At 52.0% G+C, this 24366-nt stretch overlaps 6 protein-coding genes across 6 annotated transcripts; 1 reads left to right on the forward strand and 5 right to left on the reverse strand.

Moving 5' to 3' along the window:
* Nucleotides 1-2786: 2786 nt before the first annotated feature.
* CONPUDRAFT_31587 (uncharacterized protein) lies at nucleotides 2787-2966 on the reverse strand (the record flags this gene model as incomplete). Its single annotated transcript, XM_007765776.1, has 1 exon — nucleotides 2787-2966. A coding segment is annotated over one exon (180 nt), but the record flags the coding sequence as incomplete, so codon positions are not given.
* A 665-nt stretch (nucleotides 2967-3631) lies between these two features.
* On the reverse strand, nucleotides 3632-3897 carry CONPUDRAFT_47267 (uncharacterized protein; the record flags this gene model as incomplete). The annotated part of the gene is made up of 2 exons (XM_007765808.1): nucleotides 3632-3769; nucleotides 3823-3897. The coding sequence occupies 2 exons, from the start codon at nucleotides 3895-3897 to the stop codon at nucleotides 3632-3634; spliced, it is 213 nt and encodes a 70-aa protein (XP_007763998.1).
* A 4216-nt stretch (nucleotides 3898-8113) lies between these two features.
* On the forward strand, nucleotides 8114-8725 carry CONPUDRAFT_41018 (uncharacterized protein; the record flags this gene model as incomplete). Its single annotated transcript, XM_007765788.1, has 1 exon — nucleotides 8114-8725. A coding segment is annotated over one exon (612 nt), but the record flags the coding sequence as incomplete, so codon positions are not given.
* Nucleotides 8726-11332: 2607 nt separating this feature from the next.
* Nucleotides 11333-12082, reverse strand: CONPUDRAFT_47610 (uncharacterized protein; the record flags this gene model as incomplete). Its single annotated transcript, XM_007765832.1, has 1 exon — nucleotides 11333-12082. A coding segment is annotated over one exon (750 nt), but the record flags the coding sequence as incomplete, so codon positions are not given.
* Nucleotides 12083-15780: 3698 nt separating this feature from the next.
* Nucleotides 15781-18680, reverse strand: CONPUDRAFT_70511 (uncharacterized protein; the record flags this gene model as incomplete). The annotated part of the gene is made up of 10 exons (XM_007766029.1): nucleotides 15781-15862; nucleotides 15979-16259; nucleotides 16378-16433; nucleotides 16594-16723; nucleotides 17061-17087; nucleotides 17144-17252; nucleotides 17316-17477; nucleotides 17530-17884; nucleotides 17939-18316; nucleotides 18362-18680. The coding sequence occupies 10 exons, from the start codon at nucleotides 18678-18680 to the stop codon at nucleotides 15781-15783; spliced, it is 1899 nt and encodes a 632-aa protein (XP_007764219.1).
* Nucleotides 18681-18906: 226 nt separating this feature from the next.
* CONPUDRAFT_150590 (uncharacterized protein) lies at nucleotides 18907-22155 on the reverse strand (the record flags this gene model as incomplete). The annotated part of the gene is made up of 4 exons (XM_007766979.1): nucleotides 18907-19287; nucleotides 19353-20672; nucleotides 20730-21656; nucleotides 21709-22155. 4 exons carry the CDS (start codon nucleotides 22153-22155, stop codon nucleotides 18907-18909), a joined length of 3075 nt encoding a protein of 1024 aa, XP_007765169.1.
* Nucleotides 22156-24366: the final 2211 nt, after the last annotated feature.

Consider the following 24366-nt stretch of genomic DNA (forward strand, 5'->3'; position numbering starts at 1 on the left):
CTCGCATTTGATCGGTGCTTGGTAGCGTCCGATAGCTCAACCTTAGGGGTGAATTAAAGCCTGCCTAGATGATCAACCAGCTGACGACAAAAATTCGAACGATACGCATTCACTCCTTCGCTATCGAGTGGAGCGGTGCCGTCCTGTGGCCGTCAGACCTTCACACATGCACGCGCCTGTCTAATGTGAGTATGAGCGCCTATCATTATGGCTATTCTTCCACAAACATGGAGTCATCCCGTGGCCGCCGTAACGTGCCGGCGTAGGCCCAGACACACAACCATCATCGACTAAGGGTTCTTGGAGAGCGTAAATGAGAGAAGGAAGACGAGACGACCTCGTCATAACATTTGCCGAGTGTACATCGTACGCATCGCTATGATAAGGCGAATGACACGGGAGACCAACGTACCACTAGCCGACCCACGAGGATAAACTACTCACATCTCGTTCGTGACAACTCTAGAAAGAGCGGAACGACCTGGTATCTGAATATTACCCAGAGATCCGGGGTCTGTGGAGCCGCTGAGCATTACGTGTTCCAAATGATTACAGAGTGGAAACAACGCAGGCGGATGTACCAAGATTTGGGATGTAGCGGCCACTTCATCGCATGTTGTAGACTACATTAAGCCATTTGATCGAAAGAGCCGGGTGATAAGAACACAGAATTGGTCTTGAAACGTATGGCAGGCAGGTGAAGTTGCTTACCGCAGCCCGCCGACTGACCACATCCGTAGCAATGACGATGCTCTCCCAGATGCTATGCAAGACTACCGTGCTGAGGCCTTGACATGACTGCAGCCCTGCTGCTGACACCGGGTTACCAGCTGCGGTGATGGAGGTGTTCTGTTGAATCTGAGAGTGTGTTCAGTCACTCTGAGTCGAAGCGGAAGGGGCACTACATGCAAACACGCATGATCCTATCAAGGGAAGGGTATCTGAAGCCGTGAAGTAGGGTTGTACAAGCAGATTGACCACAAATGTGTGATAAGTGAGAATGCGTGGAACGTACCTATTCCTTGTCGCTATCTTACTAAAATCTATCCTCAACCTGCCATTCATCCGATGATTCATATAAAAAGACGCGACCCAAGATCCGCTTTAGCTGTACTATATCTCTAGTCGGCGAGATGTGTGCATGAGCTACTGCGGATAAGCCAATTCATGCGGCGGGTATGAGAGTGTCATCGCCGGGGTTCGGTGGACTGATTGACTTGATTAACTCGGAAAGACGAGATACAATGCACAGGATGATGGATTCAGGATCGTATTTGATGGTCACGTATGGGAAGGCGGATTGGGGTTGAACGTGAGGGCTGAACGGTGCTGGGGTGCTTGACTAAACGCCTCGGTTGGTGTCATGGACATGGGCAAAGACGGGCAGAGATTGATTCCCACGAAGACGGGTTCGGATCGTGCGCCCCGAACACCCGCCGGTGCTACGCCGACGAACTCCGCCGCGCACAAGCTGAGTTGTTGACCAGCTCGACCTTCCTTCAGTGACTCGCGCTCTCTCCCCCTGCTCTTACCTTTATGGAATCACAATCCGCCAGTGAAAAGCCACACCTCAAAGATAGATGAGATTGTATCCACCGGCAGTATAATGGTCACTGTGAGTCAATACGTCTCATGAATGCGACGTACTCTCCTCGGCTCGCATTCCAAAGGCGTACAGGTCTACCCCGGGTTATATCCAAAATGTTACTGATGAACCTCAGACTCGTTTCGGTCGAATGTCTCAGCGACACGACGTTCTCCAGCAAAGAGAAGAGATATCCTTAATCTTGCGCTGTACATCCTCCTTCACCACACCGCATCTGAATCTAATCATTCGTTCGCTATGGTAGCGAAGACCAAGGTCATGTCAGAACACTCTCATCTAGAATTTGTATGCTGTACCACGCCCGCATGCCCCTATATCAGCGGGGCCTACACGGCCTCCCTAGGATGGCTAGCAATGCTCTTCAAGACCGGAGCAAAACGAGTTGACGGTATGTATTTCTTTTATTCCGTTATTGCGAAGACGGCTCGTGTAGTAAACGGTGGCCACAGCTTCAATGCATACAACCCAGACATGGAGGATGTGGAGCCGCCTGCAGCCGCATACAGTACAAATGAACGATACACAGTTACAAAGGCAAGAGTCTCGCGGAGTTATGTTACTGTGTATGCATTCTGCACCATCAACTTGAAGTTGGCATTCACGGCACTTTACGCGATGCACTGCTTGACGAGGACGATGGTAGGGGAAAAGTCTACGGCACGTGGTCTAACCTGTCTCCCTTGAATGCTTACAAGGTCGACTAAACGACAACGAATTCTTCGAATCTCACAGGGAAATCACTGCGTCCGCATCTATTCTCAGTTTGCATATCGTCGCTTAAGTTGTCGGCTCCTAGCAGAGGCGATCCACTCGTCATAGCAGCAAACATGGAAATTCGGTATCATGTTGTCAAGACGTCCGACCATACGCAGGAGTCCACATCAAGATACGCCATGTTCGCTGTGATGTCGATCCTCCCCGTCGATAGTGGCTATCGCAGCATTATCACCTACGGCCCGGGCAGTTGGACACAGCCATCTCCTATCCCAAACATGGAGCCTAGCTGTAATTAATTGATTGTAGGGCTCCAACCATTTAGTTTACGTGTACAACCCAACGTAAATTTACACAGAAACAGTTGTATTCGTATAAACCGTGTACAGTATTCGGATATAAACAGTTTACATAGCACTATCTAGTCTTTGAAACAGTTTGAAACAGCTTCGAAGAATAGGTCAGCATCCTCGAGCCATTTTTTCGTACACATGACCTTAGTAATAGTTGATGCTTTAAAAGAGGAACGAGAGTCACGACAGACGTGGCGTGAACCAGAAAATAGACGTTCGACAGACACGGATGTGGCTGGTATGGCTAAAAAGTCGCGAGCCATCAAGGCAATGACTGGGAAGTCGGTGTTATGCTCCTTAAGTCGGAGTGAATACCACAATGTTACTATGAAAGCAATGTCACATACCTTCCACCAATCCAGGGATTGGTTTAGATCGTCGAAAAACCCTCCCTCGCCATCTGTCCATCGTTGAAACTCTGTACGAACCGGAGCATCAATCAACCTGGGTGCAGATAGGGGAGTATAGCTTAGTTTTGCAAGGGAGTTTGTTGCATTGAGCTTCGGGTGCTTGACCGGTGATGGTGGGGCGGACTTTGGAGCACGCTCCTTCGCGTAGATATCGTAGACGACCTCAAAAAGGTCAGATGCACGCTCCTTTTCGTCTGCGCCGAGCACATCAAACCACTCGACCCGGAAATAGGGGTGGAGGACTAAAGTATCAAGTAGTGAGCACAAAATACATTCGGGTATAAAGAACTGGAGCTTACCAGTTGATATGATGTTATGCTGGCAGCCCTTGGCCATATTGAAGTAATGAATGAGCTTCGCCTTACCAGCAGCAGCAGCTTCACGGATCTTGAGTGGATACTTGTTGGCAGTGTCCTCGATGTACTTGTCGAGGTGCACCCTCATTTGGTGGTATAGGGGTAGTACAAGCGGGAGGGTGGCGACACGTTCGACGGAAATGCTGTGTGTATTCTCAGCGAACTCCTGCTCATGTGTAAAACGAGTCGACATCAAAAAAACCACCAGTAACAACAGAGTGAATGACGTACCTGTAATAGTTCATGAATCATCTCGACTTCCTCCCAATCATAAGGGGGAAGATAGAGATCTGTAAGCTTGTCGTCATCAAAAACCCATTGGTTGATTGCCTAGTGATATATTTTAGCAGAAATACGAGGCAGAACACCCAAAACATGCTCACCTTTCTGAGAATAAGTGCTCGACCCATCATTGCATGTGTCGAGTTCCATCGTGTCCGGACATCGCGTATAGGCATGAGGCGCCATATAGGATGCCCGTTGGGAAGGGTTTCATCAGCAGGATAAGTGCGAGTGGCAATCTCGCGAAATCGCTGGCGGCGTGAGGGCGAGCTGCAGACTTTGATGACAATGATACGAAGCTAATAATGGTTTAATGAGTAATGGAATAAATCCCGATGCGAGAACTGAAATACGCACCCGTTCAATAGCTGAAAGCTGCGAGCGGTCTCCGAGCTGCTCCTGAGCAGCCGGTTCAGCATCGCCACTGGATACGCCCGTGTAATCGTCCTCCTCCATCGCTCGAAGGTCCTCGTCCTCAATGTCAGCTGTGAAATCGAGGGGGAGGTGCTTATTGAGTTGTTCGTAGTACTGTACTTTTTCGACCTTAGGTTCGCGGCCGGAGCGTGGGAACCTCCTTCCTATTCTGGTTGTCCACGCTTCTAGGTTCGGCGGAGGGATACGCCTGGGACACTACGTTCGTTGCACTCCATGGGACTCCACCACGGGACATTAGGTTCACGCCCAGCGACCGCGTGACTGTCTCCGTAATCACGCACGCACGCCGCAGTCTCCAACGCTGCATCATTGGACGCGCGATCGCTCCTCCAGGTCACCAGCATCGCCACCCGTTGGTCTCCATTTCCTGCCAGGGCCCGGCCTTCGAGTGGTATGGGGCCCTCAACGTTTCAACCGTGCTACACAGCACGGATTTGTGCTCCCAGAGGAGTGGTTGGACAACTGGTGAGTACCGTTTCATATCGAGTTGACGCCCCACTTGGACTCACCTTTGTCAACGCTCGGCTAAAATCCGCATCGTTGATGCGGAAATTAAGCGAGCAGCGTCGACGGGTCCACATTATGTCCACCTCTCGGCAAGCAACCTCGCGCTTGCACAAGAGCCAACACGTCAAATTTGAATGCCATACCTATGTACGTCCCATGTTGCTCTTCCCTTCCCCTTTTCCGTTCACGAGTACTCGCGCACCCCATCTTCGCGTCGACTGACTGTTCTTTACAATGCCTGCGAGTTCTATCCCTCAATACACGCCTCCAAACTCAACCTGAAGGATGAAGATCGGGTTAGTCTTGAGAATGAAGTAGGAGCTGACGGAGCTGAAGAGCAGTGCGCTGAACTCGAGACATAACCCATCCATCACCTGCTGTACCCATCTGTTGCAGCGACGTATCTACACGCACCATCTTTGTAAGATCTGAGTAATCTAAGGCACTTAACTGATAGCAATGGTTCGGACCGTCACTGGCGTTCTCGCATGTCATCCAATACCTGTATTTCTGCCCTCACTTGTCCATCATGACAGACTCCCGCTCTCCAGATCCTTGATGTCAATGCCTAGTGCGATCTAGGCGATGAACCCTCTGGACCTTTGTTTCTCTGACAACACTGACGGAATTTCAGTGCATCCACCTCCCCCGATGGCAGCGTTGCGAGGATATGCTTAGGAAATTCACATGTTAGAAGGTGCGTCCCTTATTCTTACGGTGGTCTGGCATGCTCGTACTGACACTTAAGCAGACAGGTTTTGGGATTGCACGCTGTGATTGTTTCCTCCCTCGCTTCTATGGCCTCATCCACCCTCCCTCAGCTCTCCGCTGATGAGCGCGACACGTTTCGGGCTGCCATTGAGGTCCCGAGGGACTACATCCCTCTTGCCAAGGATCCCAACACTCCTATCATGACACTTCTCTCTACTCGTTTGCCCGCCCGCTCGCAGTACCCTCGCTCACTTCCCCTCATCGACATCTTCTCTACTCATGAACCAGATACAGATATTCCAGACATAGCTGACATCCCCATCCCCGCCTTCGCATCCACTTTGAACAACTCGACGCTCCAGAGTCAGTGGGCAGGTGGTTCACGTAGTATCCGTCTGGTGGTATTGGGCCGCGTACGCTTCCTCTTTCTCTGGTTTGCTCCCTTGTGGTCATCCCTTGCACCTATGATCGACGCGCAGCAGGCTTGGATGTGCGCTCACATTTGGGCCACCCTCTCATTGCTTGCCAGTCCTACACCGACCCCCTTTGCCCACATTCCCTCATCTGTCACCCAATTCTTCGATACTGTTGGCTGGGATGCTTGGCTCGGTCCCTCTGGGCTTCATTCGCTGGAGCTCGTCGAGCTCTTCTCAGAGGATCTCATCTGTGGTAGTCTCATTGACCGCTGCGTTAAGATGATTCGAGACTGGGCAGACAGGTATCCCATCCGTGCAAAGCTCAAGATCGACACCCTTGACTTCCAGATCCCCTTTGATGACAATCTCCAGGTCTATTGGGATCGTTTCGGGACCATCCACGCTGGCCATCTCACTCATCTTGGCAACGTCGCTGGCGAGTTGCTTGACAGCGACTTTGTTGGTGTGATAAACCCACTTCATGACCCTATTCGTCGGCATTACTTTGCTGCTCTCCTCGACACCCGCTCTGGTCAGCTTCACGTTGGTGATTCCCTAGGTGGACTGCCCACAGAATCCATTCGGCCTGGCGACCTTGAGGGTTACCGCCTCTTCGCCAAGCAACTTGGTCTCACTCTTAGCCCTACAGTCCGGAGTCTCCCGCATTCGCTCCAGCATGACGACTCGTTTTCGTGCGGCATCATCACGCTCAACACCATGGAGCGTGCTGTCTTTTCTGGGGTGCGACCATGGTCTCTGGCTACCAGGCATCCCGAGCGTGTTGAGTACGCTCTTCTCCTCGCTACTCAGCCGGACAGCCCCTATACCTTGGTATGTTTATATTTTATAGGTGTCCTTACTCAGGCTGACGTCTCTGAAGGAGCAGCTTGGCTTGTCGGAGGAGATTATCACAGCACGTCATGATGGGAGCCGCCTCCGCGGAACCACACATCCTTTCGCATCGCATACACCATTCCATTCCAGCATCGACCCCTCTCTTGGTACTCCATCCGCCTCTGTCACTGACCCCTTGTACGATGACCCCTCCACCGACGCTGATACCACCGGTGACATCGGCTCTTCCTTCGACGCTGACTCCAGCTTTGATATCGACACTCTTCCCAACACCGATGCTGACCCATATACTGATGTTGATGTTGATGTTGATGTTGACTCCGACTCCAGCTTCAGCTCGGACTTGGACAGCAAGTTATCAAGCCCTCGCCGTCTGGTCGACCCCTCTGCTCGTAGCACCACCCATAGTCAGCATGCCAAGCCTGCTCGCTGCACTGTCCAGCCTGGTTCGCTTCACACTCGGCATCTCTCCCAGTCCCGCCTTGGCTCGTTCTTCACTACCGTTACCCAGGATGAGGCTGAAGAAATTCGCCTCAAAACTAAGGACGAGAGGCAGGTGCACGTGAAGGAGAGGATAGAGATGGCGGAGCGAAAGGCAGTCGTCACAAAGCTCTCGCGGCAGGCAAAGAAGACAATGCAAGAGACCATCCGCAAGCGTCGATACCGGGCAAAGCTCAAGGCCATACGGGTATGCATCATTTTTTCGCATCACTTGAACCGCCCCACTAACACGCCAGTTAGCTCGCGGCCAATGCTAGTGGTGGGAGCAGTGGCTCCATTACACCAGCTTCGGGCACGCAGTCCCTTACTTCGTCCACCGCCACATCAGCACCACCATGTTCGCTTCCCGTGCTCACTCCAGAGCTCTCCCGACCCCATCGCCAATACCAGGAGCTTGCCCGCCAGGACAAGGACTCACGTGGTCGCAAGCGAATCAATGAACACGCTGAGGCACAACGCTTTGATTGGGTCACACCAGCTATCTTCGCTCAGATAGACGCTGCAAGACGTGCAGTCGGATGGTCTCAGGCGGATATCGTCAGGCAGTTAAAGTTGACAAATTCGGAGCAGTTTGGTCGTCTCTGGCCGCAGAATGTCGGTCGTTGGATTGTTTCTGATGAGACTGGCAATAAGGACTGGCATCCCCGCATCTATGCGAAGCTGGCTATGGGGAATTTGCCACACGGGCGAGTCACTCGTAACGGGATCTTGGTGCGTATCAATCTATCTAGCATGCTTGCTGTTACTGATTGTTTTGTAGAGTATGTACCCTGATGTCGTTGAGCAAATAGCCGATCAACTGCGCCTCCTTCGCGCAGGTGGTGTACCCCTTTCCATTGCGTCAATACGAGCGATCATGCTCGCCTTCATTACCCGTCATGTCCCTCACCTGCTCGAAGCTCACGCTCCTGACGCAAGGCCCTTCATGTGCTCAGAGTCGTTTGTTCGCAAGTTCGTCTATCTCAATCTCCGTTGGGTCCCTCGAGCGTCCACTCGTGCAGCTCGAAAGACACCTGAAGACGCAGAGCAGCAGATATACGAGCTCTTCCTGCGGCTAGCACTCTGGGTGCGGGATAGCGCAGTTGATCACCCCTCCCTCTTGATTAACTTCGACCAGACTCAAGTCATCATGGCCGACAGCACGGCAAATACGTTTGAGGTTGAGGGCTCTAAGCAGGTTGAGGTGCTCGGAAAGGAAGAAAAGCGTGCGTTTACCGCTGTCCTTGCTATCTCAGCGTCAGGCGATGTTCTCCCCATCCAGTACATATTCAAGGGATCCACCAACCGCTCTCTCCCCTCAGCGTCAGCTCCCCGGATGTCTGAAGCCTCTGACCTGGGGTTCTTGTACTCGCTTAATCGCCTCAATTATTGGTCCGATCTCCGTACTATGCAGCAGTTCATCGAGCTCGTAGTGGCTCCGTACTTCACACGTCAGAAAGAGCTCCTCGGCTACCCTCCCGACCAGGAATGCACTATTCTGCTGGACTGTTGGTCTGTTCATCGTGGTAAGCCGTTTACTGGCTGGCTTCGCAAGTCGTACCCCTGGCTGCGTCTCCGGTTCGTTCCTGGTGGCACTACCGGCATTGCCCAGCCCCTTGATGTCGCCGTGCAACGCCCGTTCAAGCTATCAATCAAGAGGTCTCAGCTACAAGACACAGTTGATGAGGCCGTACACCACCTGGAGGCCAGCGACGATCCCTTGGCACTGAAGATTGACACTCGTCTTTCCACCCTTCGAGACCGATCAGTAGCGTGGGGGGTTCAGGCATGGCATGATATTAATCAGCCCGAGCTTATCCGCAAGGTGATTGGTGCATATTTTTTAATTGTACTTACTCTGACACCTGATGCGACAGGCTTTTTCTCGCTGTGAGGTCCGTGGAGGGTATAATCTCTCTTATGAATCCCTTACGAGTCGAGACGCCCGAAAGCTGCTTCGTGAACTCCCTCGTAGCGAGCCGGCGCTTTGGGATCGTATTTCGAGCCCAGAGGCTGGCAACGCAATCGATTCCAACCAGGATCTGCCTGAAGACGAGGACGTTCACCCGGCCTCCGACGCGGAGGACGACAATGATGACCCATTCATAGGTGATGACGACATTGATGACGATTCCTGGATGGAGCCATCCGACCTTATGTCTCGTATACTTCACCCAGACGCCGGGGCCGCTGCTCAAGCATCTCTGCCAGGCCCGGGAATCGCTGATGAACACGAACTTGATCTGGACACCATCAACGTCCCCGAGCTTGACAACGACGAGGATTTTGGGCGAGGTAAGAGGCGTCGTACCTCAAACAAGCAATATGATGGTTTTGTAGGTCACTAGGTAGTTTTGTCGCACTTGTACATGTTTTTTGCCCCCTTATTTGTATTATTTTACATGCTTTACACAATGTCCACGCAAATAGGTTCGTCCACGCTGTGACGGTGGGACTGTCCACGCATTTTAGGTTCGGTTCGCCGGTCCGGTGGGACAGGGGACGAACCTAAGGTCGAAAAAGTACAGTAGTCTTGCATGTCGGGGTCGTCATCAACGAGTTTTAACGAGGCAAGCATTGCCTGGACGATGAGATTGAGCACGTGAGCCAGGCAGCGGATCTGACCATTCTTTGCGTGGAACGGGATTCTGTATCGTTGTTGAAGAAGCTTGCCCACCGTTGTTGCAAAGACCTCGTTTGAACGAGCGTTGTCCATAGTGATTGAGATTAAGTGCTGCGAAGGTCAGATTTCGTGTAATAGGGATTGATTCGGGCAGCTGTTTGGATAGCTTGCTGATACTTTTGACAAGGGTTTGGCGGGCTGCATGCTCGTCGTCTGTTCTACCCATGATACAAGATGTATGGAGTGATGTTGGTTAGGATGTTGCGTGAACTTGAGACTTTGGGCTGAGACTAGGGGATATCTGAGACAACGCGCTGTAGTGTGTACTCCTCAGTCCTCAGCCAGTGTGATTATGTAATTGAGAGCTTCATCATTGCACATATCATTCTAGAGTGGTCCTACAGTGCTATAAAATACGTGAAAGTACTTGTCTACTATGAGATAGACACTCCCAGTCTTCAGCATTGATATGTAGTGCTGCAAGCTCCGGGTGTTCACCGCTCCACGTATCTATTGCCTGAACCGGTGCACCCAAAATATGGGTCATGCTATAAATACTAGTGCTTAAAGTAGAAAAAGCGATCTGCTTACCGTTTGAAGCTGGAGTGCACGCTCGACCATAGCGAGAGTAGTGGCTGGACGTGTTTGAATATCCAACACCGGCAGGAGGCCATTACTGTAGATTTTCGACCTTAGGTTCAGTCCCCTGTCCACCCCCCCATGTGAACTGAACTTCCGGGGGTGGACAGTCCACCCTTAGGTCGATACCATGAACTTAAATAGGTGGACAAATTGTAAAGACAGCCAAAAACCCGATAGAATTGCAATGAGAACAAAACAAGCGTGATAAACTATTCTAATGGCCTAAGAAACCCGAGTAGCGCTTACTGGTAACACGACGGCGCTTCCCCCTGCCCAAATCCACCGTGTCAGGGTCAGGGACTTGCAGAACACTCACGTCGACGTCGAGATCGTCTGCCATGCCAGGGGTCGAGGTGGAGGCAGCAGAGACGTTGACATCACCTGGGTGGAGGATTCGCGACATGAGATCAGCGGGCTCCATCCAAGTGTCGTCATCGTGCTCGTCTTCGTCTTCGAAAGGATCAATGTTGTCAGAGGAGGCTGTGTCTCCGTCCGGCACTGTGTTAGCCTCAGGTGTGATGCCGTCGTCCTCGGTGTACTGGGAGATGCGCCGAAAGAGGTCCGGAGAGGTGCGGGGTAGCTCGCGAAGGACCTTGAGAGCGGCCAGGCTGGTAATGGATTCGAAGGAGAGGTTGAATCCTCCTCGAACCTCGCAGCGAGCGAAGGCCTGTAGACTTTGTTAGTGTACCAGCCATGGATTGAAATGAGAAAACTTACCTGCTTGATGAGCTCGGGATGGTTGACAGCTTCATATGCCTGCACACCCCACAAGACCGACCGATCCCTGAGTGTACTGATACGATTGTCGATTGTGAATGACGAAGGGTCATTGTTGTCGGCAAGGTGAGCAAGGGCCTCATCGACGGTGTCTTGAAGCTGCGATTTCTTGATTGCGAGCTTGTATGGGCGCTGCACGCCGACATCGCAGGGCTGGCAGATGCCGGTCGTGCCCCCGGGGATGTACTGAAGTCGAATCCAGGGCCAACGGCGGCGGATGAGGGATCGGAAAGCAAGGCTGCGATGAACTGACCAACAATCGAGGAGCACGACACACTCCTGATTGTCGGGGTAGCCCAGGAGTAGCTTCTGGTTGGTGAAGTAAGGGACAATGATGTTGGCGAAGTACTGTTCCATGGTCGACAAGTTCGACCAGTAGTTGAGGTGGTTCCAGGAGTAGACGAAGCCGAGGGAGCTAGCTTCGCCTCGACCTCGCGCGTTTGGGGAGGGAATGGAGCGCTCGGTGGCACCCTTGAAGATGAACTGCGTCGGGAGGACATCGCCCGACGCAGAAACACCGACCACCGCCGTGAAGGCACGCTTCTCCTCCTTCCCGAGGACAGAGATTTGCCTCGACCCCTCGACGTCAAAGGTGTTGGCGGTGGTGTCGGCCATGACGACCTGAGTCTGGTCGAAGTTGACTAGCAGCGAGGGGTGGCGAGTCACAGTGTCGCGAAACCAAGAAACGAGGCGAAGGAACAGCTCAAATATCTGTTCCTCTGCATTGTCGGGGGTCTTCTGGGCTGCACGGGTTGAGGAGCGCACGACCCACTTGAGCTTCTCATAGACGAACTTGCGGACGAAGGACTTTGAGCATAGGAAGGGCTTCTTGTCAGGGGCGATGGTACGGAGCAGCTCAGGAGTGTGGTGGGCGATGCGAGCAAGGATCAGGGCGCGGATAGAGATGATCGTCATTGGCACACCACTAGCTCGAAGATAGCAGAGCTGGTCGATGATCGCCGTGACAAGATTGGGGAACAGATCCTACATCAATAAGGTTAGAAGAATTACGATAAGACAACAGTGAATGCACGCACCAAAATGCCACTCCTAGTGGGCAACCCATGGGGTCTGTACCCTGTTGAGACGCGCTTGATGACGACATCTCGCCAGTGCGGAAGTCCGTTCTGAGGACGGTTGATCCACCGGCCGACAACTTGAGACTTGAGCGTTGCAAACTGCTGGGGGTTGACGATGCGAAGGTGACGAACGATGGCGGTTGGTGACCACCCAACGACTTGAGCAGCGTGGTCGATCTGCTGGAAGATCACTGGATGAGTCCAGTTGAATCTCTCAGCATCGACCTCTTCGTGTGTACGCTTGCGTCCACGAGAGTCCCGGTATGATTGATCCTGCTGGCTGTAATGGCGATAAGGGCGAGAGAGCTCAGCAGATGGGGCGGGAAGAATCGTGGCAGCAGAGGAGGGTGAGGAGGGTGAGGAGGGTGAGGAGGGCTGCTGGAGGGTGATGGTGGAGGAGACGCTGCTGGAACGAGCAGTCGTCTGGTTGTTCTAGTCAGTAGATAGAAAGATGGAATAGAATATGATTGCGCACCTGTCTGGCCCTCCTACGCTCGCGATAGCGACGCTTCTTTTCCCTCTCCCTCTCCCTCTTGCGCTCCCTGAGCCCAAGCTCCCGGAGTGATGCTTCACGCTCGAGTTTGTGAGCGTCGTCCAGACGTTCGGCCTCCCGATCTGCTTTTGTGCGCAGCCTCTCTACCTCCAGCTCATCCCGCGATACCCTCGAGAAGAAAGAATTGAGGCTCGACTGGGAGAGTGTGGGGTGGGAGGGCAGAGGTCTTGCAGACCGAAGGGGGGGTCGGGGAGGATCTGAGTCATCGTCGGAGGAGTCAGCACTGGTGTCTGAGTCGCTGTCAATGCTCGTGGAGTTGTTGCCATCCTCTGACCTGCCATCCTCAGCGTCAGTGTCCGGATGGGTCGGGAGGTCAAAGTAGAGCCGTCCTCCATTGTGTCGCTGGGGGATGAGCTCGTCAGGAAGGCCTATGTCGGACTAGAGAGTGATAAGCATACGGAAATGAGAGATGAAGTGAGAACTTACAAGTTCATATTGAGTCCCCTGCTGCGTCACCAGAAGGAGGGCAAACTCGACGCGCTCCAAGAACTTGGTGGCCTTTGACCAGGGACGAACAGCAGGAAAGACAAAGCGCTCGATTGTGTTGAGCGTGATGATACCGCATGAGAACGAGTCGTCTTGGATGGAATGGGGTATGGCACCGATGTTGTCTTGCAGGCTGAGATCGAGCTTGCGGGCGAACTTGCGGTAGCCGGCGAGATCGTGATGCGGGATAGGAGTTCGAGGAAGAGGGCGAAGCGAGTTTCCGACACTTAGTTGGCCGGTTCGGGTGTCAAAGAACGCAGCCACAAAGTGGTCGTTGCGGTGATCGTGGAAAGGATGAATGATGCCGTCAAAATTGCGAACGCGCAGCCGATCTGCGAGATCGCGAAGGTGAGTGAGGTGCCCGGGTGCCCCAGTGTCGAACTGATCCCACTCGACAGTGGGGCGGATCTCGGCTGAAAAAGGGATCTGGAAATTGAGGGAGTCGATGACTACATTGCGGCTGGTGGGAGATCTTGAGGCCCAGCCACGGATCATTGACGTACAGGCGTCGATGATATTGCCCGGGAGGTAGTCATCTGAAAAAAGATCGGCGAGCTGCAGAGAACGGAGAGGGGTCCCTTCCAGAGGACAGTCCCACCCGACGACCTTGAAGAACTTGTCGAGAGCGGAGGGAATGTGGGCGAAGATGGTGGGCGCCAGGCTGGAGTGAATGTTGAGATGTGCCCAAGCATGCGCCTTTGTCCACACGTTTTGCGCTAACATGGCGGGGCAGATGGCGTGCCAGTATGTGCCAAACCAGAATGGTAGATAGCGAATGACGCTGTCGACCTCGACGCGAATAGAACGATAGCCGTTCCTCCATTGCGTGGCGAGTGTTTCGAAGGTGAGGAAGGTGCCATAAGGGGGAATGGGGATTCTGCAGACATCAAACGGGCCATCCTCGGGGGAGTTCGTTGAGAAGAGGTTGTCAAGTTCATCAGCGGAGGGGGGCTCAGAAGAGATCCAAGAACGCGGAAAGGGGAAGTCGATTAGAGTGATGATAGCAAGTCCACGCCCCGGCATGAGAGGGCGGTAGCAATCAGGCACGTACTGAGCTGATAAGAAACCGGCAAGGGCAGACATGATGGTGTGGATTAGGATAGGGAACGTGGTATGAGTAACAAGCGAGCGGGTGGGCAATTACGAGGATGAGGTGATAGGATATGAGACGAGAGGAGGCGATGATAAAACGAGAGCAGGTGAGAGCAAGGATGTGGTAGGGAGCGATGGGAAAACGAATGGATGGGGTAGGCTGGGGTTGTCGCACTGAACGCCAGCCGTTTTTAAGCTGATACTGACCAAAAATCCTATATTTGGGTAAGTGAGTTGGAGAGCCAGAAGAGCATAAAAACTCACCGTCAGCGACGCGATAGGAAACAGCGAGAGGTGATAATGACCTGAAGGCAAACACGAGTAGCGAGTCACGTCAAACAGAAAGGCTTTGAGGAGACAAATAAGGCTTACTGGGTCCAAGGTCCATAGCTGGATGGACGGAGGGGGCTGAGCACAAGAGTTGGCCTGAGGGGAGCGAGGGGAACGAGGGGAACACAATGCCGATGCTGTAGACGATAACAAGCAAAGAAAGATCAACATCAATAGAGTCGGACGATTAGGCAAGACAGACGTACCTGCAAGTCGGCGCCGAAGCTGCAGTTCTGACGTGGGGAGGCATTGGTGGCCTCGAGGTCAACGCCGTCGACCCAGGGGACAGGCTGGGACAGGTTCAATGCGTCCCTGAGAATGAACGCTGTCCACCCCGGCCTCGGCCCGTTGAACTTATTGGAGGGGACATTCGGAAAAGGAAACTGGCCCGAGACGCGACCTTCCCACGCCACCGTGAACCTAAGGTCGAAAATCTACAGTATGGTGGGATATCTGGAGGTGCTCCACAATTGCACGGAAACGTGCACGGTGGGCTGAAACCCTAATAATATGTTGAATTATAGCACGAAGCTGGGAAGAGGTTAGATACACAGGATTCGGATATCGGGTGAAGATATACCTTGTTAAAAGTCGTGCTTGTTTCATTCATCGTTGTTCAGTGTAGGTGCAAGTGCCCAGCAAATATACTAGTGCCTGATCACGCTCGCGGCTGGAGTCAGGAACAATTACTCTGTTTGTCCGATTCAAAAACAAGCATTATTATTGGGACCAGCACAAAATTATAATATTTTTGGTGCAGTCCAAATGTCTCTGAGCACTTACAGACGTACTATGGTGCTATAATGTCTTGTAAACAAAAGAAAACTGTTTACATACAAAGTATAAACCATATACGCCCACCCGTACACTTATACAGTATACTATACACCGGAGTTTCAAGGAAATATTCCAACACGAGGAAGTTAGGGCGAATATAAGTCAAATTCTATATTCCTTAATGTACTCGCGTAGATACGAACACCCGACGCGCGCTCCTCTCACTCGCTACATACTCGACGTCGTCCACTTATGTTCACATCGGCGGATTTGTTAATGACATACATGTTTTGGCCTTAGAACTTGAACTGCCCGATGATGGTGCGAGTATGCGTAAGCCCTTGCCTTCGACCACCACCACCATTGACCCCTTCCACGCTGCCTAAGCCATGCCCAATGCCATTGGCCTTTTTAAGTGCCCATGAGGGTCCAGAGCCGGCTCGTGATAGTGACAAGTGAGTATATGTGTCAACCTTTCAATGGGATACACTCACTTAATGCTGTTCTCCAGCTCCAGCACCGCGCCTGCAGCCTGAGATGGCCTAGACACAGGTACATGCAAACAAGCAGGTGGAGGAGTCGCTGATGAGCGGGGAGGGTGTAGAGGGATCCCGAGAAGGACAAGCTCTGCGTCATAGGTAGGCTGTTCGTGATTTTCGGCTTCGTTTGCTGACACTGTCTTGAACGGTGTCTTGAATGGCTTTGGACCACTTCCCTCAGCCCTCTGTTGCTCCGTAAGCCCCCCTGGTGCAGTGCTAGCGTCCCGAAGCTGTTTCTGACGCATTTTTTTTTCGCAGTGCCAGACGTGCTGCTTGTATGCACGGGTGACTGACCTTGGGCTCCTGCAGTGCTTGCCCGGCCCCCATCATTCACTCCCCATCCTCTACCCTTACAATCTCCTCTACCCTGTCCTCTACCTGGCGCGCCTCAGCCCCAGTGGAATCCTGCGCTGCGGGACGATGCATCAGGCCGTGGGATGATGCGGACTTTGATGGTATTGGAGACTCCAGTCAGAACGGTTTATTAGCATCTGTGTGCCAATTTCGCAGATTGGAATTATGCGTCTCAATGCAGCAAAATGACATGCCATGCTTGATCTATACACACACATATTGCCGCAGATGCAGCTGTCTGCGAGAGATGGGTGTATGCACTCCATTTTGTTGCATACAGGTGCATCATCCGACAGAATCGGACATGCGGCTGGCTGTAATACGTGGGTTTAAATCGTCCATTTCGCTGCAGACAGCTGCATCACCCGGCAGAATCGGATATGCAGTATAATGCGATAGCAAGCAAAGCAAATAATATGATTCGCCCCGGATCTATTTTAAGCACATGCGGGATGATGTTCTAATCTGCGGCCTGGTGGATAGCACACTGGCGACGGCGCGATCATAAAAACAGAAACAATCCCGAAATCGTACCAAGTCCAAAATGCTGACCCGCTAACCCGTATCCACCTAATGAAACGTCCCTCTGGCGATGGCCGTGCACGTATTCGAGGTCCACGCACCCTCAGCGACCTGATAAATAGATTAGAACGATAGAACATGTATAGTTGTGATATACGCACCAGTTTCTTGGCCTCAGCAGTGTATTTCTACATGAAAACATGCATATGTCATAAACTCGATAGTGAGAATGAGAAAAACATACCTTTTTGAGACCTGGGGCCAGGTTCTTGTAGTATCGAGCAAAGTCGAACTCGTCGACTACGCTGCCTTTATTCTTCTCCTTCTCAAGCCACCGAATGGCGCAGAGCGTCCTGTGCATCATGCAAAAGGACGTTAGAATAAACACTTGAGTTGGCGGGCCGCGAAGAGCATACCTTCCATCCTTCTTATCCCCAGGATCAAAGGCCTCCTTAGCCGCATCCTCCTCCTTGTGTTGACCAGACACTCCAGCCTCCGGTTTATGGTCGAATGCGCCGGGAACGGGCTCACTAAAGCCTTCCTTGCGAGACTGCGAGCGAGATTTTTTGGTGTACTCACTGTACATCAGAGCATGTTAGCTGTAGTATACATAAAATAAGAGAGACTTACGAGGGATTCTCGAGGACAGCCTGAGCGCGAGACTTGAACGCTTGAGACGGTGGCTTGGAGGGTGTAGTGGCAGCTGCCGACTTGCGAGCCGTTGAGCGCGTGGTTTTCGTGACGGGTGGTGACACCAACAGGGGAGTAGATGTACTTGAGGCCGAGGTGTGGACTTGGCTACATATATCCTGCTCGTGAGTCGCCTCTTCAGAAGGCACTGCAGGGATGGCCTTCTTGCTCAGCTTGAATTTGAGCACCGGTAGCATGCGGGGAAGAGGCTCTTGCTCCAGGTCTTGGCTTGGAGCTGGCGCTGCGGTGGTCCTCGGCTCGGTGGGAGTCGCCACCTTTTGGCGAGAAGCAGCAGCTGTAAGTAAACAGAACATCAGCTTCAAATTATATAGAATAAAGGAAAATGTACCGTGATCGGCGGGAAGCCCACTGGCACATGCGTTGGTAGTGGCAGCACGCTCTGATTGCTCCCTCTCTGCACGCTCCTTCTCGAGCCACGGAAGCGGAGACGATTCACAACTCCCCTCTTCGTTTGCATCAGGTGAGTCAGAGGGGAACGTATGTGGCTCAAACACTTCTTCGTCCCTGTTCTCGGGAATGTCGTCACGTTCGACATTGCTAACGCGGGTGCAGTCGGTAGGATCAATGGCAAGGGCATCCTCGCGCTCGATAACAGGGCTGTCCTGCCGAGTGACCTCGTCTGCACCCACGCCCATCGGGTTGGGGTCATCCAGATTATCTTGATCGGAAATGGCTTCGGGGGAAGGAGGAGGAGGAGGGGCAGGATCTGTACTAGTGTTAGTGTACTGTAGTCTGACGAGCGAATACATACCGTTTTCTTTTTCCTTGCCTTTCCCTTTGGCGCGCTTGGTGGAGACGGTGGCTTCATCTGCAGAGGGAGAACGGCTTCGCTTGCTTGATTTTGCAGCCTTGGAACGAGCGCCTTGACTAGATGCTGACGTGCTCTCGGAATCCTTGAGGATGGCCTCAGCTGCCTCGGGGTTGTCCTCCATCTTGGCCAGGATCTCGGGCCTGATGTTCCCGAGATCGTCGAGGTAGCTTCTCTTGAAGTTGGGGAAACTGTCCTTACCGAGGTAGTCGACCTTCCAATCGTCCTCTGCGAGAGCAAGCCACGGATACTTGGAGTACATGGACGACGAGCATCATTTGCCAGCCCCTGAGCGGATCTGGTTATTAATGGGAGCAGTTTTGCGTGAGGGGCAACTCGACCGGCTCGGGCGGAGTCAGTGATTTGGCCATTTATGTGGGTCAGCCGGAGTGCATGTGCCCATGCACGTGTCGTTAATAATAATAAAATGACTGCAGAAATAAACTATGTAGTGACACCTGTGTATACAATCAAAAGTACACTGCGGTTTACTCTTCCACCTCCTCTTCGTCTGCCTCAAGCTCATCTCCTTGGCGTGTAAAAGTAGCTACATCAAATCCCGGCTTTAAACACAGGAAAAACTGTTCCTCTGGTTCACCTGTGCTCGGAATAACAGGGAAATGAGGCACCATGCCCACAAGATGCGTGATCTGGGTGACGTCAATAACAGTGGCAGATTCATCTCCCAGATGTCTGCTTGTCCAACATGCGCGTTCAGATAATTTCATCAGATCGGGATCAGGATCTGAGTATCTCCAGACGATTGCAATGGACCTGATTTCGTCAGGCGCGGTTGGGTGATTGAGAGGTAGGCGAACTTGTGTATAGTACATCACCTCGCCAATGCATGTCGTGCCGTCTGATTCATACTGATTAACATGAGTGTTAGTAGCACAACATGGAAAGCAATCAAATAATCTGATAAGTCACTGACCTTGACGTTACGAGCAATGCGAACATTAGCTCGACGTGCAACATTCTCGCGCCAGGCACATCGTGTTACTGTACCATCAGGAAGCTGGAGTCGAGCCCAACGTCGAATCTTGTGAGGCTCGCATCCCATGTTAGCTATAAGCGCAACTCGTGCCGAATCCACAGGAGCAACCTCGTAACGGTCGCGGGCATGTAAGAGAAAGTATCCATGTCCGACATCCTTGGCAAGCCCAGAGGGTGGTTTTGGTGGATCGAGATCGGGCATGAGACTCATGATAGCATTCTTGGTACAGCGACGAATGCCAATGCGAGACAGATTCTCGTACATCTGCGAGGGTTGCCGGATTTCTTGTCCAAGGTTGCCTATCGTTCGTTCCATCGTCCACTGGGCGTAGCATATGGGCGGACCTTTGCTAATCGTCTCGTCGACTAGATGTAAGACTTGATGAATGCTGTGTCGGACGAAATGCAGTCGATCTTCACGTTTGGCATAGTAGAGCTTCTCGTAGCCTTCGTACCATGACGTGAGACAACGATGCGCCTCAATCAGTTCATCCGGCGTGATCGAGTGCTGACTGAGAATTTGAAAGCCACGAACCAGCTTGCAGAAGTGAGCCCAATACTCAGTAGGAAGCACACCAAGGAGCAGACCGACACAGAGACAAAAGAACCAGATCTGGTACTCGCAGGTTCGGTACCCAGAATTGCTGTACTGCTGGATATTTCGCGGCCTATGATCAAACTTCTCCGGCAGGTGGAAGCCTGCAGCCTCAACATCCTCGCCGTGAGCAGCCCAGATTGCGTCATCCATCAAGACCGCAAAATCCCAGGTAGTGGGATCGTCGTGGAGTGAATGCTCCATATTGCCTCGCCAGAGATCAATGTGCAAGGTTGCAAGAAGGCCGGCCAAGTGCATCTGGTCGGGAGCGAGGCACCGAGGTACTTGGAGCGTGTATCTAGGCTGAAGACCTAGCAGGATACTTGGCTTTGTTAAGCCAGTGTCTTGACGAGCATCTTCGTAAGCCGTTTCGGATCTAGCCTGTACGATGATCTTGAGATTCTCGTAGTAGTCAGCTGATGCTGTGGGAGGGATGCGGTGTACAGATATGTCGTCATGATCGCACCCGGCAACGCTGTAGCTGCTAGGCCTGCGTGGCTTGATCAGAGCAGGATAATAATGTGTCCCACGAGCCTTGCGTCGCCCACGAACACCACAGTACAGGCGGCAGCCATTCTTCCCGCAGTGGCCACACATCCCGTTGAAATAAACAAGTCCGGGCCCGTCTGCCGTTGCCAGATAGTGGTAGATCCGCGCAAGGTACTGGCATTGCTACCATGCATTCCAGATCTGTAGTCCTTCCCGCTGAAGAGCAGAGACATGGTGGTATCCCGGGAACAAGAACGAGTCAACATTCTTCGGTTTCTTAGGCCCCGGGATAAATCCGCCAGGAAAGACGTACTGCTTCTTGTACCGTTTGTCTGGTGAGTACTCGAGAATAACCCACACATACAGCCAGCAGTCAGATTCCCGAGAAGAATAGAGCTGAGCACCATCGAGAGAGATCATGACAACGATGTCATTGTCAGTGATATCACCATTCCGAACAGCCTCGAGATAATCTGAGCCAGAGACAAAGTCATCATAGACAGGGATACGGCCGTTTGCCAGAGCTTCTTTGATGATCTGCTGAGTCCGTCGCACACAATAGTTGAGGTCTTCAGCGCTTTTAGAGTCCCCATAAAGCACCTGGAGCAGAGGACCTAGCGGAATCGTATGGAATTGTCGAGAGACACGCTGACCCGTTTTCCTAAGTATTCGCTGATCGTATCGATGCCTCCCGCATTGAGCGCAGCGCATGTCGTTTTCGAATGGACCTGTGAATGCGAGACAGGTGTCCCAGCACATATCGTGCTTAATCGAGTAGATACCAGTCAGCTTGGCCATGAGCTTCTCGACGCCGTCGTAGTGAAGAAGGTCCTTGGCACTATCGCCCCATGTCAAAATTTCGGAGGAGCGGACCGCCTCAAAGGCTGCGCGAGATGAATGTTCGAGGGCAAAGAACGTGCGTATACTGTGCTTTTCCAGTGGACTCAGAGCAGGTGCTGGTTCGTGCGGTGGGTTTCTGAGTCGATCGCGAACCTCGGCTGATAACTTTGCCACGGGATCATCAAGACTTGCATCACGTATTCGGTGTATATAGCTGCATGAGTTCCGAGCTTTGTGGTTCTTCGACAGCCGAGATAGCTCGTCAATGTCTATCACGGGAAATGTACGTCTCTGCTGGAGCTCAACCTCCTCTTCCTCCTAGTGTAGACTATTAGTGCATGTATAATTGATTAAAAGCTGAGCATATTACCTCTTCTTCCTCTTGTTCTGACGGACGTGGAGTGTTCTCTCGTACCTGCTCATCATGATGCTGATCATTGCCAAGTTCGTCTTCGTCCTCGTCATTGTCACTGAGCCTAGCACGTTTGGGTGAGCTAGACCGGTTTCCCTCGTCATCAGAAGACGTAGGTCGTGTACGCTTGCCTAGAAGGCCAGAAGGACCTGCCACCGGGTTGGGATCAGAGTGTCCCACACGAGAAGAGCTAGCGCCAGCCGCGTTCTGAGTGGTTTCCTCAAAGCCCAGGTCAGCAAAGATCTTCCGGAGGAGGTTAGCATCTCCTTTGCTGCCTGCACGAATGTAAGCTCGTTCCTGGGGCGTCTTTGCTAGCTGAAGATGATGTCGAAAGGTCCTCTCGGAGACGTTGTGGATTTTACCGCCATAGAAGTGCTTGCATACGCAGTCAATGTGTTTGACCATGATGTCAGTGCACCGAGTAGTGGTCCGATCTGCCCGGAAATGGACCAAGAACAGAGCAGGAGAGCGTACACAAGATGGGCAAGGGACTTAGAGAAAATTGTAAGCGTGCATCTCCCTGTGTGACACTATCAGCTACTTATGACATTGGAATGCTTATCCACTCTATTTCTGGTGACATGCGGGACCATGCGGCTACATAGGTCTCAAATGGTATGTATTCAACTCGCATTCAGAGACAGCTCACGACATACAGGTCTTTCTATTTATGGTAACTCCTGGCGTGTCGCATCCCAGCCCCGCTCCCGACAGCGCAGGTTTCCACTGGGCCTCAGCCCTGCCCAGGTCCAGGTCCAGGTCCAGGTCCGCCAGAGCCTGCTTCACCGGGCTCTGGCACTGCAGGCACTGTACCATGGCTCTGTGGTTCTGTCACAGGCCCTTGGGCGCTTTAGGGGATTTTGAAGACTCTCATATGCTTGGTGAGTTATTTTGTTGGCTGGTTTTATTACGATTGATTGGTTTGAAGGGAATATACACGCAGAGACGAGGCGAACCCGGCGTGAGTGTTTAGAGTTCAAGGGCGGCTTCCCGATTTAGGTTAGCCGTGCCTTGAACCGGCCCACGAGCTGTGCCGCGCGTTGTGGCCTCACGCGGTGTATAGTCAATAGCTAGTATTTTAGTAGTGAATACATGACTAGTACTTGCATAATCAGCAGCGGGAACATAAGCAAAAGGGGGACTATCCGCAAGACATCAGCCACTGGGTGAAGTTGCGGGAATATGTATAGTATTTTGGGATATATCTATATATCCGCAAAATACTCGCGTCGGAATATTTCCTTGAAACTACGGTGATACAGTTGTAAACACATAAACTATTTATGTACACTATATGGTTGGAGCCCTAGATTGATTGCTTGCCAATTGCTCGCCTTAGACACATCCACGATGTACTTTACTTGATAACGTCTGACAGCTCAAGCGCTAAAGCTAAAGCTTTGGACGAATTAAAGCCTACCGGGATCAGCCGACTGACAAAAGGCATAAAAATGGAACAGAACAGATTTACTCCGTCGGTTGGAGCGGTGCCATCATGTGGCCGTCAGGCTTTCACACATACAGGCGCCTGTCTAATGTGAGGACTGAGCATGAGCGCCATGGCGTGCAGAAACTATACGCTAAGACACTCGCCCAACCCATTGGTGCGTCCAACCACGTTCTGATCAACCGACCAAAGGTTTTAGCTCAACCAGTAAGCAATATACTTATAACTTGTGACAATCGAACATATGCTGTAACTAATCTCGTATCGAGAAAGCTTTACCAGGTACTCAAAACTCGTGGAACAGCTCGTATCTCTTCCGGTCCGACAATTCCTCTCCTTTGTAGCATCGGTGTATTCATCCACCTCTTTTCTACCAAAGAACGCAAGAGCACATGTTGACCTGCTCGGTAGATTGGCCTGCCACCGGAGGGTCAACTTCGCCAGAAGGGGCAGCGTGCGAGAGTCCTGCGTGTCCTCGCTCGGGAGGAGAATCAGTGTTGGCATACCCTTCGTCCTCACTCCCTGACTCTGTATCCTCTTCGCCGATCCATCTCCTCCGCCGTTCCACCGCGCCAGCAAGGCGCTAGGATGTCTGATTCCGGCATCTAATTGTGATTGGAAACGCGCACCTCCTTGGCCCGGGCAACGGAAACCGGAACGATACGATATAAGTGGAACGACATCACTAAATTGGGGGGAAATTTTCGGGGCATAAACGAGATTATCAGTGTTATAATATCACCGTTGATAGAATCCTGTATGACCGTAAATGGCGAGGATTCAACATTGGGTAAGTGTCAGCTCACAATATGAGAACGGATTATGGTAGAATATCATATCATCGGGATCTTACCATCGAGTACCATATGATTGCGAGCTTACCGTAGACCAAAATTCAAGGTAAAATCACTCGCGATAAGTGGGAGCATAACAAGCCGGATCTCATTTCGAAGGCAACATGATCATTCGATTATAAGAAACTGCTCATAAACAACTGAAGCACGTTGAGCAGTAGAAAACCGACCTTTACAATGCATCAAAGCCAGCCTCGTCAGCAAGCACTTCATCCTCACCCAAGAAACCTCCCTCATTCGCCTGCCCTGCAGCTTGGTCATCAGTAAAAGTACGGTGGGATAGCAGAGCAAGTGGGTGTTGCGAGATGGACTTGA

This window comes from Coniophora puteana, assembly GCF_000271625.1.
Source record: "Coniophora puteana RWD-64-598 SS2 unplaced genomic scaffold CONPUscaffold_2, whole genome shotgun sequence".
NCBI classification, from domain to species: Eukaryota; Fungi; Basidiomycota; class Agaricomycetes; order Boletales; family Coniophoraceae; genus Coniophora; species Coniophora puteana.